The sequence below is a fragment of the Ostrinia nubilalis genome, chromosome 1 (assembly GCF_963855985.1).
Source record: "Ostrinia nubilalis chromosome 1, ilOstNubi1.1, whole genome shotgun sequence".
NCBI lineage: Eukaryota > Metazoa > Arthropoda > Insecta > Lepidoptera > Crambidae > Ostrinia > Ostrinia nubilalis.
The window spans coordinates 4,942,889-4,955,069 of record NC_087088.1 but is presented as its reverse complement, the minus strand read 5'-3'; the positions used below and the strand labels follow the sequence as shown (position 1 = coordinate 4,955,069).

The 12,181-nt window shown below is 39.1% G+C and overlaps 1 protein-coding gene across 6 annotated transcripts in view; it reads left to right on the top strand.

The window, feature by feature from the left end:
• LOC135087591 (guanine nucleotide exchange factor DBS-like) overlaps window positions 1-11,094 on the top strand; it is a 104,939-nt gene extending 93,845 nt beyond the window's left edge. For 2 of the 6 annotated variants that reach the window (XM_063982327.1, XM_063982319.1), the window contains exons 16-20: window positions 697-894; window positions 1,796-2,007; window positions 3,458-3,626; window positions 8,046-8,178; window positions 9,431-11,094. In XM_063982327.1, the coding sequence (XP_063838397.1) occupies window positions 697-894; window positions 1,796-2,007; window positions 3,458-3,626; window positions 8,046-8,178; window positions 9,431-9,528 (810 nt within the window). In that variant the 3' untranslated portion in view covers window positions 9,529-11,094. The other 4 variants (XR_010260891.1, XR_010260889.1, XR_010260890.1 and 1 more) reach the window with 4 other exon arrangements.
• Window positions 11,095-12,181: the final 1,087 nt, after the last annotated feature.

The following is a 12,181-nucleotide window of genomic DNA, read 5'->3' as shown; positions in this document are numbered from 1 at the left end:
TTTATTATGCTAACCACACATCATGTATGTCAATAAATAAAAGTGAAGAGACTGAGATTTATTTAACATTGCGTGATACCAATTCGTAATTTCTTCTAATTGTTTATAAATATTGAATTTATTACTCGCTGCTTTAAAATGGTCTAGTAAAGGAGTTTAGTAGGTGGTCTCTTAAACTTATTTTTTCAGTTTATGTCGAACCATTTGTTTGCGGCATAAAGCTAGAAAAGCATGTTTACTTACAGTTTACCCAGAAAAACGTCTTTTATTGTACAAAGGTTTTCTAAATGATTTCCACATCATCCGATCCTGCGTTGACCGCATCCAGGCGCATCCCATGTATAGGAATGCATAGCTCGTAGAACTTAATAAACATGACGTGGTCGTTGGGGTATAAAAGTACACGAGTGGTCACCCCACCATGGATCTGTAAACGTAGTGTAGGCCAGCTTTTCACTTCAACGATTTGGTGACGTCTTTTACAATGCGAACAGCTAAGGACTGGAATTCGTTGCCTGCTGCTGTCTTTCCCGAACACAGGCCTCTACAACGTGAGAGCGAATGCACATATACTTGCTTGTTCTGCATAAAAAATGGTCACGGGAATCATTTAGTTAATGAAGGCAGGCATTATGTTATCTGCGATGTAGGTAACTTAACAGGTTTTTAAAACGGGTTCAAACTATTTCTCCACAGGTGGACCTAAGCCAGCAAGGCGAGCTGCTAATGCAGGGCTCGTTCCTGGTGGTGTCAGAGAACAAACGCGACCTTAGACTGAGGCTGCGCCCGCGCCGGCGGCACATCTTCCTCTACGAAAAGGCCATGCTCTTCTGCAAGCCGGCGACTAAGAACAGCCACAATAAAGCCACTTATCACTTCAAACATGATCTCCAGGTAGGTGGAATAGTCCACTTTAAAAAAAACATCATCATTTCAGCATTGCTTGCTATGCCCTCAATGGGTGCATGTGATGTACTACCCTACCATTTACCAACTGTCAAACCACACATGTAATGCAATAAATGATTTGATTTGATTTGATTTTCAAGGCGAGAGTGAATAGGCAGTTAAAGGGCATATTATTATGTACCTACCATCTTAAACTGCATCTTACTTAACACCGGGTGCGATTGCGGTCCTTAATACCTGCCTTGTCTTACATAAAAAGTGGAGGCCTCCACTGCATAGAACGTAGGTCTCCCCCAATGATTTCCATATTGACTGGTTGGTAGCGGCCTGCATCCAGCGTCTTCTTGCTTTGCTACCCTGTCTACCACTCTCTATAACAATTCTACCTTAAACAACAACAAGCCCTATCGCAGAGAGTGTTGAAAGTTCGCAGAAGTTTTTGGCTGTAAAAAATAGTTTTAATTTTAAACAGATCTGGGATCTAATGTGGCTACATCTGGAATTGGTTTTTTGATCCGGAATCGTGATTAGGGTCGAGTTTGGGTCCGTAATTTAGATTGAACTGTTGCTTTCTACAGTTCTTAATGGCAAATATGACATAATGCAGCTTCCTAGATTTTGAGGGTTCAAAAGTTCAAAACAAAATGTCAAATTAACTACTTATTTTAAATTCAACTTCCGACCGTCCAGTTAATTATCTCTTCATATTCTGCAATTATTGTTATGTAATTCATTTTTTACAAAAATTTTGGTTGCGTGTAGAAATGCGCTTCTTTTTCCATTAGGCAAATTCGACCTCGCCATTTAACCTTTCCACATCCAGGCACGAAACGTTTCGAATGCATTTATTTCGCCATAGCGATTCACTCTACATTTTTCCGCGCAGATGTCACAAATCGGTCTAACAGAGTCGGTGAAAGGCGACCCGCGCAAGTTCGAAGTGTGGAGGCAAGGCCGCTCTGAGGTGCACACGATCACTGCGCCCACAGTCGACGTGAAACGCGCGTGGGTCGACCGCATCAAGCGAGTGTTGCTGGATCAACTGAAAGAACTAAAGGGGGAGAGGGTGCGGCAGTACGGGACTCAGCAGCACCACAGGTTAGTCGTTTTTCGAACATACCTACTTTAAAAATACAACAGCACTGTTAACGTGAAACGCGCGTGGGTCGACCGCATCAAGCGAGTGTTGCTGGATCAACTCAAAGAACTAAAGGGGGAGAGGGTGCGGCAATACGGGACTCAGCAGCACCACAGGTTAGTACATTATCGAATATATGTACCTACTCTAAGTAGGTAGGTAACAACAGCCCACTGTTGACGTGAGCACGCATGTGTCGACTGCATCAAGCGAGTGTTGCTGGACCAGAATAGAACTAAAGGGGGAGAGAGTGCTTCAATACTCCTGAAAAATCTAAAGTAATAGAGAAAGTGGGCTATATACAGGTTTGTATAAGGTGATACCTTCAGAAGATTCTTACTCTCGACTCTTTAAGCCTAGAGGCACTGATTAACAAATCAGATGTATGAAAGTACGCACATTGGTATCGGCCGATTACTTAATCATACAAATTAGAATCGGGCCCAACTATCGGCCGACTAAAAGTCTGCAGGGAGTCTTATAATTGAGATTTATTTTATTGAATATTCTAATACACCTGAAATAATTATACTATTAGGGAACAAGGTTTCTAAAAAAGGTAATTAATACACATAACATTGATTAATGAAGTTAATTGTCTATTTGAGGTTTATTGGCCTTCAACGGCTTATTCTACCTCCGAATTCTATGAAAAATCCATTCCCCAAACTCAAGGTAGTGAAAGGGAAAGATTGTAGCATTACAAGCCTTAAAATAAATTGTACAGAACATAACGTCAAACGCTCCAGATCATTACTATCGTAGAAATTATGTTTTCGGGTAATTTAACTTGTCGAGTGCGCTTTGGGGATGCATGGGATCTTCAAAAAGCAAACATTTTGAGAATCGAGTTTTTCAGTTTTTCAGTCGAAAATTCAGTCAAGTAGGATCACGCATAGCCAATGCGTGGTCCTACTTACTAGTAGGTACTCTTACGCTAAAGATAAAAATACATTATGCAGGATTACATAGTGTTTTGACATTATTATGCATATGTCAAGGTTTTACCAGTCTTTGTATGGAAATATAAAGTAATGACATCACGCTGCTGTATTTTTTAGACGTTTGCTGATGAAACTAGTGTAATATGTTAAGTACTTAAAGACGATTTGTAAATTTACATTTAGGTAGAGTTATGTTATTCATGTTTGTGCAGTTGATCAAACTATTAAGAAACTGTGAAAGATGCAAATTGTTTTAACTTCAAAAGGCAGTTAGTTGATTGGACAATATTAACTCAATTAGCGGCATAGGCTTTACAAAAACTATTTCACGATTGCGGATTTACCGGTTTGGCAGTAGCGACTGCGAATGTGTTATTTCGTATAGTCTCGTGTTTCAACTGCGCTAAAGTACCTAAGTACTTGAAAAATGGAGCTTTACATTCACTTGTCATTGGCCTATCCACAGAACACTAATCCAGGCCAACTCTTGGGACATGGGCCCGCCTACCACGCAAGCGCGGCCGCACGCGCCGCCCGTTAACCCCTCGCGCACCGCCTCCTGCGACATGCACGAGGAGCCCTGCTGGTCCAGTGAGGCGTCCGATGACGACGAAGAGGAGCCGGAACACGCGCCGGTATGTATATTTACCTACCACACTAGGGGTTAAAGCGAATTGACGTTTATGGCCGTATAATAATAAAAATTACTACTCTATCCTATTCTTTCGTTACTATTTGTTTATGGATAAGAAACCCCGAGTGCTCAGATGTTTCACTTCAAGCGATTTTTGTCCGCGTTTTCATTTAACTCTCGAAGCTAGAGAACGACTTAACAGGGGCTCTAAACAGAGCTGTAAAGGCGTGTGTATGCTAAGATGCAAGCGACGAAAAGCAAGCAAATTAAGTCCAAATGTCGTAATCATAAATCGAATTAAACCAGATCGAGTCGTTTATCTGTGCATAAAAATTAAAAGTTATGACACCTCTCATTTCATTTCCTCCAAATGAAATATGCAAAGCATTCGAATTTGTAACTTATTTCTTCTCTACCTTGCATCGTAGCTTACATGTCTTTACGGTTTGCTCTACTTTTTTATCTTGACCACAGTCTCGTGGAAAGTTTGGCCTCGAGGATTTTTTGCAATTGTATAAACCACACTTGGCGTTAATCCTCGCTTGTCGCTAAGCCGTAAACTCATGGCCTAAGGGGTTAAAAAATGTGTTAGTAAATGAACTTATCGATAAACTTTTGTTCCTTCGTTTGTTTCAGCCAAATGACAAGTGAAATAAAACTTTTGTTCATCAACTGTACAAGATATTGAATTACATAATTAGCATCTTGATTTTTTCTTTACTTACCTATTTATTTTTATTTCAATACTATTTCTGGTGTCTTTTTTTCCCTTTTATTATGTTTACATTTGTAAAATGCATAATTTCTTCATGTGGTCATGATACTTTTCCCAATACTTACCTACTTTAAAAAAAAAAATGAAATGTACAGTGATGAACAAAAGTTTTATTTTATTTTATGTGGTACATTTTTCATTTTAGAATACTTTCATGGTTACTGGGGCCTTTTCTTTGTTTGTTTGTAAAGATACAATACGAGCATCGATAATATCCTCCAATAGATACATAATCCAAATATTTTTTTATTGATAAATATCGATGGCCGTATTTGTAAAAATTTGTTTTGTGATGTTTAGAGTAAAAAAAAACTGAAAAATAATTAACTTTATTTCAATATTTATTAGGATCGCAATTAGGTATAAGCTATCGTATTATTATGTTAAAATACAATTAAAAGTAAATAATGAATAAATAATTACTGCCTTGTATGTTCTGGGACCGGAAAAAAATATATTTTTGTGCAAAAAATAATATTAATTAGCTGAACACGTAGAAATTGTAAATATTTAAAACTAACTTCACTTCCAGTTTGTTAACTCTTCATAATTTATAGTTAGTTGGTAACTATAACAAAGGGTAGTTGTTTATAAATGTGTAAACGTTGACTATTGTACTAACAACAGTCAAGGGAGACCGGCGCTTTAGCGGGATAGCTTTACTAAATACGGGTTAGAGATTAATGCCAACTAATTTGGGTTTACAGTGATGAGTGAAGTGAAAACCGCTCTTATTATGTAAGTGTAAAGTGTATTTTTAAAGGAATGCGGGCTGAATAGTCACGGGTAGCGCATGCGATCGCTGGCAATCCGAACGCACTTAACGCTTCCCGGTATCATCATGTACAGAAAAAAATAGCAAAGAGGTGGTAGTGTCCCCGCGTACAGTAAAAAGAACTTGCCGTACCTATATACCTCCCCTCACTTTTAAAGCTATTAGTTACCGCAAATTTTTAGGCTCGTATTATGAAACGAAGCTCAAAACTCGATTCAAACTCAAGCATAGATTCAAGTCTGTGATTGGTTCAAATCAAATATAGATAAGGAACAGGCTTGAATATATTCTTGATGTAAAGTCATACTTGAGTTTTCTTTCATAATACGGTTCACAATAAAAATTAATAACGTCCTGCCCCAGTCCAAGATTCACGCCGTCGCTGCCTAATTAATTTAGCAATACCACCAATCATCGCTTGTGATTAGTTCCTTTAAAATTTAATTAGACACTGGCACTGAAACTTGGTTTATTTATGCACGCGGCACCTCACTTTTAAATCCTTACACTTAACTTGAGGTGACAGGGTCGGCATACAAGATGGCGCTAAATCACATCGCCATAGTCGTTAGAGGTTCCAATGGCGATTGTTTCAAGTTGTGTTGTTCAACAGGTGACGGAGGCCGTGGGTCTCAACGGTACCATACACAGAATGGTACAGTTCTTTTCCGTATCGGGCTCCGCGCAAGCCACATCCACGTTTTACGTGTCACAGTACTGATAATACCTTTACAAGCTAACAGCCGGTAGAGGCCATGTAAATACAATGAAAGAGACTGATATAATATCCAAAGTTTTGTAACCAAAGAGTTTGACAACGAACGTGGATATTTCAGTAATAATTGCCGAACATTAACTCTCGTGTAAGTCATTTTTGTTTGTTATGTTACTCATTGTCAGTGTGCTTTTTGGTTTACTTATGCGCTTGCTTCATTAGGATATTTTAAAGTCAATGTATTTATTTTATTTTTATATTAACTGTCTATCGTGTTACATTTAGAGTCATTTCAGTTATTTTATTTTAGTTTATTTTATTTACTTTGATTCAACACATTCAGCTTGTAAGTTATTTCTGTCTGTCGCGAATTTGCAATTAATGGAAGTTTAATATCTAAGTATTTTATGGTATAGATGGCGTAGTAGGTGTTGATCAGATATATTTTAAGCCTCTACTTAACAAAACACTGCGTCACCGGATTGTGAAGTTTTTTGCAGCACGCGTGTCTGCGCACGGCTTGAAATACACTTGACAGCACATCAAGTTGACAGTTGCACTGAAAATTTCGCTCTTATTTCGAGTGGAATAAGAGTGAACTCAAGGTTAACATGTTAACTCTGACGTGCTGTTGTGGTACACTGCTCACTGCCGTCGATGTGCAAACAATCGCTTACGCCAATACTTACACGTGTGTACGTTTTCTGTGAAAGATCAATATTTTCAAATCTACAAAGACTTATTGGATCTTGGGTCACTAAAAATATTTAAAAATTATTAACACTCATTGCTGACTGTACGTTTTAAATCTTAGGTTCAAGTATCCAAGATCTGATAGGTTTTTGATATTTTCAATATTTCTTTTTACAACACGATTTTCAGCTTGATTCAAATATTTGTTATTTTGCACTCGTTTTGGACATATGGACGTGTGAATCTATAACTGTTAGAAAAGTGTTTAGTGACAGACTTCCTACTCTCAAAAACAACTCTCTCTCATAGATGACACTTAGTACAATTCTATTTATAAGAAAATATTATAAGTATGATATGTAATATGTAATTCCACTATTCAGATAGATACAGATGTTATTATCGAAAATATTACATTTACAGCTTTTGTACATAAATATCGTATAAGAAATATTAATTTGGTGTTATACGAACTCGCTTTCAACTAACATGCATGGCGTAGCAACATCTGCCAAACTGATTGGAACTGCGTGGAAGAAAACAACTGCTAGGAATGTATATTTAGTCGATATGACAACACTAAACTCGCTTCTCGAAGACTAACCTAACCAGCATGACGATTTTCAAAGCAGTTTGAGCAGTGGTGATGGAACGCATGATTTGATGTAAGCTAATGTGATTTCTAAGGTATTCTGTAAAGCTAGACTCACATTTATACTCCATTTGAAATAGACGAAAAATGTGACTCTAGCTTGACCAGTAATGTGACAAAAACAATAATCACCAACAGATGTATCTCCATTTGCCAACTTTTTCATAAAACATAAAAACAAATTACATTCAATGAAAGCAAAAATGCATTAATACATGCTAGACAAGCCAATGAGCATACAGTTACTTAATCAATTCTTAAAACTCATTTATTCTCTCTGAGCTATCTCTACATATCCATTCACAACTAGCGTCATGTAGACTTCTAAAGGCATGATGACAAATCGTGGGATTTTAAGATTTTTTTTATAAAAATACGGAACCCTAAAAAGATAATAAAATTTTACTTAATTTTAGTTAAGTAACAAGTTTAATTCCATTTATGACTCTACAAAGTTAGGTGGGCAAAAATCAACCCACACAATCTGTCTCAAAACCTGAAATTGAATGCAGCTCTCAGCCTAAAAAATTTTTTGCGAATGTATTACATACAAAATTACAAACATGTTCCTAATATTGTTTGCATAGAGCGTTCTTGAGAAAGTTAAAAAATCTCGGTGTAAGTAACGAAATAAATTTAACTTTTCTATTTTTGAGATGCCATTGTTTAAGCCGTCAAATCTGTCATCATGCCACTAGCTACTCTATTAGTGAAAATCTTTAGTATCTCCAAACTTTTCAAACTGCACGTTCATGGCTTCTAGCACTCAATGCTCTACCGCGAGTTATAATGTGTTGGGGTGGGGCGCAGGCGGTGGGGTGCTCTCTGGTGGCGCTGTCGGACTACACCGCGGTGGGGGCCAGCGAGGTGTCCCTGCGGGAGGGCCAGCACGCCGAGCTACTCAAGGTGGGCTGCGCTGGCTGGTGGTACGTGCGACTCGCAGGTAAGACAACAGTCAATAGTGTGGGGTGGGGTGCTCTTTGGTGGCGCTGTCGGACTACACCGCGGTGGGCGCCAGCGAGGTATCGCTACGGGAGGGCCAGCACGCCGAGCTGCTCAAGGTGGGCTGCGCTGGCTGGTGGTACGTGCGACTCGCAGGTAAGACAACAGTCAATAGTGTGGGGTGGGGTGCTCTCTGGTGGCGCTGTCGGACTACACCGCGGTGGGCGCCAGCGAGGTCTCGCTGCGGGAGGGCCAGCACGCCGAGCTACTCAAGGTGGACTGCGCCGGCTGGTGGTACGTGCGACTCGCAGGTGAGACCACAATGTGTTGAGGGTACTCATCTAGCCGTGTAGCATGTAATGCATCAGATACTGTATCAAGTGAGTAAAGCACGAGCCCGCTGCGATTTGCTCGCGCATGGTTCGCAGGGAGATCGCAGCGACCCGCCGAGTGGCGGTATCACTGCGAGCACAAAGGCGGATGAGCTCGCAGCCAGATACGCGATGACCGTGGACGAGCCGTACTCACTTGAAGGTTGGTTACGTTACATGCTACGTTACGTGCTACATGGCAGGTGAGTGCCCTGCCTTGGGGTGGGGCGCTCTCTGGTGGCGCTGTCGGACTACACCGCGGTGGGGCCAGCGAGGTCTCGCTGCGGGAGGGCCAGCACGCCGAGCTGATCAAGGTGGGCTGCTCTGGCTGGTGGTACGTGCGGCTCGCAGGTAAGACTACGGAAAACCGTACCAGTTCTCACCAATAGAATTGGTTCTTTTTCTACAAATTCCCCGAACACAGCAAGTACCTACATCAATTTGTAACATCAATCTTGTATCGAATAAGCTGGATCTATTCCTCATGTAGGCGCACATTAGGCGTCTTGTCGCCGCGACTATCGCCCAGTGTGCGCCTACACTAACGCCCGTATTCACAAACGATGCTTGCTTAAGTGAAGCATTAAATCGAACGCACAGCGTTGAGAGCTCTGTGATTGGTTCGTGTATCACCCTGTGCGTCCACGTGCACTATAAGACCTCATAGTAATGTTTGTGAATGCGGGCGTAAGAAACAACTTTATTGGAAACGTCCTCTAGTTATGATGCTTGCGCTTCAATTTCAAACTACACCACGTTGGGCGCCAATTTTCTCTTGCTACACTACAGTACTACAGTTTACTAAATAAAATACCCATTATTCCCATTTTGTCCATTCGCAAAGTATAATTAGGCACTTACAAGCATGATCTGTCTTACCAGGAGGCCACGGCGAGGGCTGGGCGCCGGCGGCGTACCTCGACCAGCGCAAGACCTCGCGCTCCTCCAGCCGCTCGCACGACCGCCTCCACGACCACTGAGCACCAGCGTCTGCTGCCCTCGACTCCTCCCGCGGCCGCAGCCGGCGAAGACGCACCGTCGCGTCGAAATGACATCCTCGGCCAACTCTATCCACGGATTCCACGGCCTCATGCCTTATTGTCATTTTGAAAACGACATTTTCCACCATTACACCTCTTCAAATTTTGTGGGCACTTAACCCCCGTTACGTTTAAACTTGTTCCTATTTCCAAATGCCTTGTTAACCCTACACTTGTAAATTTATTTTCATTATGTTCTTGATTGTACATTTTATTTTTTATTTGTTAATGATTTGACGTTGAAAGCGAAGTGTAGCTAGTTAGTAAGATTAACGGAAATTGTACATTTTCGTCACAGAGCAAGTAGACGTTTCGTTAGTATAGACAAATTTTTGATAGAATTCGAAAGACGCACGACAGTATCTCGAGCCAAGTTGCGCGAGGGCTTGTAGGCGAGGCGTTGACGTCACCCCCCACTTGTTGTTAATGTCGAACAATAATATTTGTTAAATGTATGTAAATGTTGTTCTAAAAAGCTTTATTGTAAATTAGTGTTAGCATAGTCCCGAGTTATCGTTACGTGCGAGTATCCAAAGCTATGTAAAGCGTAGGGCGTTGTTGAGTAGTCGTGACTGTTCATATGTACTGTACATACATTTTAATTTAATTATAGTAATTTATTTCGATGCTAGACGAGCTTTCGGTGTTTGCGTCTCAATTTTCCATGACAGTTACTGTGGGTATTGTTTTATCCAAGTATTAGGGACCTGTATTACATAGCCTGTCGTCGTAAGCCATGTTTGTGTGATCGACCGTTCTCATATCATATCTTCATCAAATCTTTATATTAGGTATATTATTATTATACAATTTAATGCATGAGTGCTGTTCGAAGTTACGAGCAAAGCGTGTGCAGGTGCATTGTTTTATTGCATATCTTATATTATATCGTGACATCTTTAAATACATATGTATTGATTACAATTTACTAGTCGGGATCTTTTACTTATTTATTTATGAAATCGTGTCATATTCATCGGGTGCATATCAAGTTTTTCATTCAAGCATTGATTTAAGTTTGGTGTGATTTTCTTAAAGGAGTTGTTTATTAAATTAGAATTCATATGGAAACAATTTATTTCTGTAAGTGCCTGAGTAACAAAAGATTAAAATATTATGATATGTACCCATTTGTATATTTTTTCATATTGACGATTTTTTTTCGACTTCGCTGCATGCTTTTTGTGCCACAGTACCAGTACCTCTAGTAGGAAAAACTTTCGAGTTCGTTTCGTTGCGTATTCAAAGTGTCATCGAAAAATTTTGTATGAAAAATTAAACAGCGCCCCCTAGGGCGGCTATAATATAGGGGGCGCTGTTTAATTTTTCATACAAAATTTTTCGATGACACTTTGAATACGCAACGAAACGAACTCGAAAGTTTTTCCTACTAGAGGTACTGTTATCAATAATAATTTGTACGAAACTTTCTTATCATTAATTTATGATTTGTAAAAAGTTATGTCCATTGAAGCTGACCATAATTACACAGTATTTGTCCATTTATTTTGTGTTTTATTTGTACCATTTTCATTGCATATTCAATTTATTCGTCTTTTTATTTTAATCTGCACCTTATCGAACCTTGAGCAAATCACTTTGTATTGTAGTTGAGTATCTATCATAAGCTTGCATGGTAATTAATAAAACGATTCATAGCATTTCGACAAAGTATTGAAAGTCACCATTGACCACACCATCAAAAGAACGTTTCACTATTCCATGGACAAATGGTTCACATGAACAAAAAAACAAACTTTAACTCTCTACAGTAGACTATACCAATTTATTATACCTATACCTTTACACAATGTATAACGTGTTTAACCTATATCTTACTCGATAAATAAGGCTTTAAAATTTCCCATTAATGTCCGGCTGAATAATCGGTTGATTAAAGTGCAAACCTTAAAGTATGATGGCTGTGAAATACCTAGTGATGAATTTTGTATGTTTTTAATTACATTTGTCCAAATAAATGTTGGACTTCCTTTGTCCAAATATAATATATTAGGTCACCTTTGTCTTTTCCCCCTAAAACATGGTAAACTTTCTATCTTCTATAAGTATAAGAAAGAACCTAGGCTTAGCTGATAATAACAGCTATTATAATAGTAAATCGTTTTGACGATTAGGTTTACCTACTGTAGTTTGATTTTGTAGAATTATCGCGAATAAAATGTGTTAATCATGATAATAACCAAGATAAATAATAGTGATTCATAGAACTTACATACCTACGTACGTGTTACAGAAATTATTTTTTTATACCTAGAAATCCGATCTACCATTTATGAAAGTGAAGGCGAAAAATGGTAATTAACTTCAGTGCCCTGAGCACGAATAATGTCCTTGTTAAAGCTTACTGTAATAAGGTTTACCGTTTTTAGTAAATATTATAAACAAAACTTTACTTGGGTCGAATTATTCGTGCTCAGGGTACTTTTCGACGCTTAATTTCTCCGTGTTCACAAAAATCTTCAATCAAATTAAACAAAATGACATGTAGGTAGAATAAAGTTACGCTTTTTACTAGCCTATCCACTAGTCTTAGCCTATCCACAAATAAAATAAGCGCTTCAGTTGATACTCG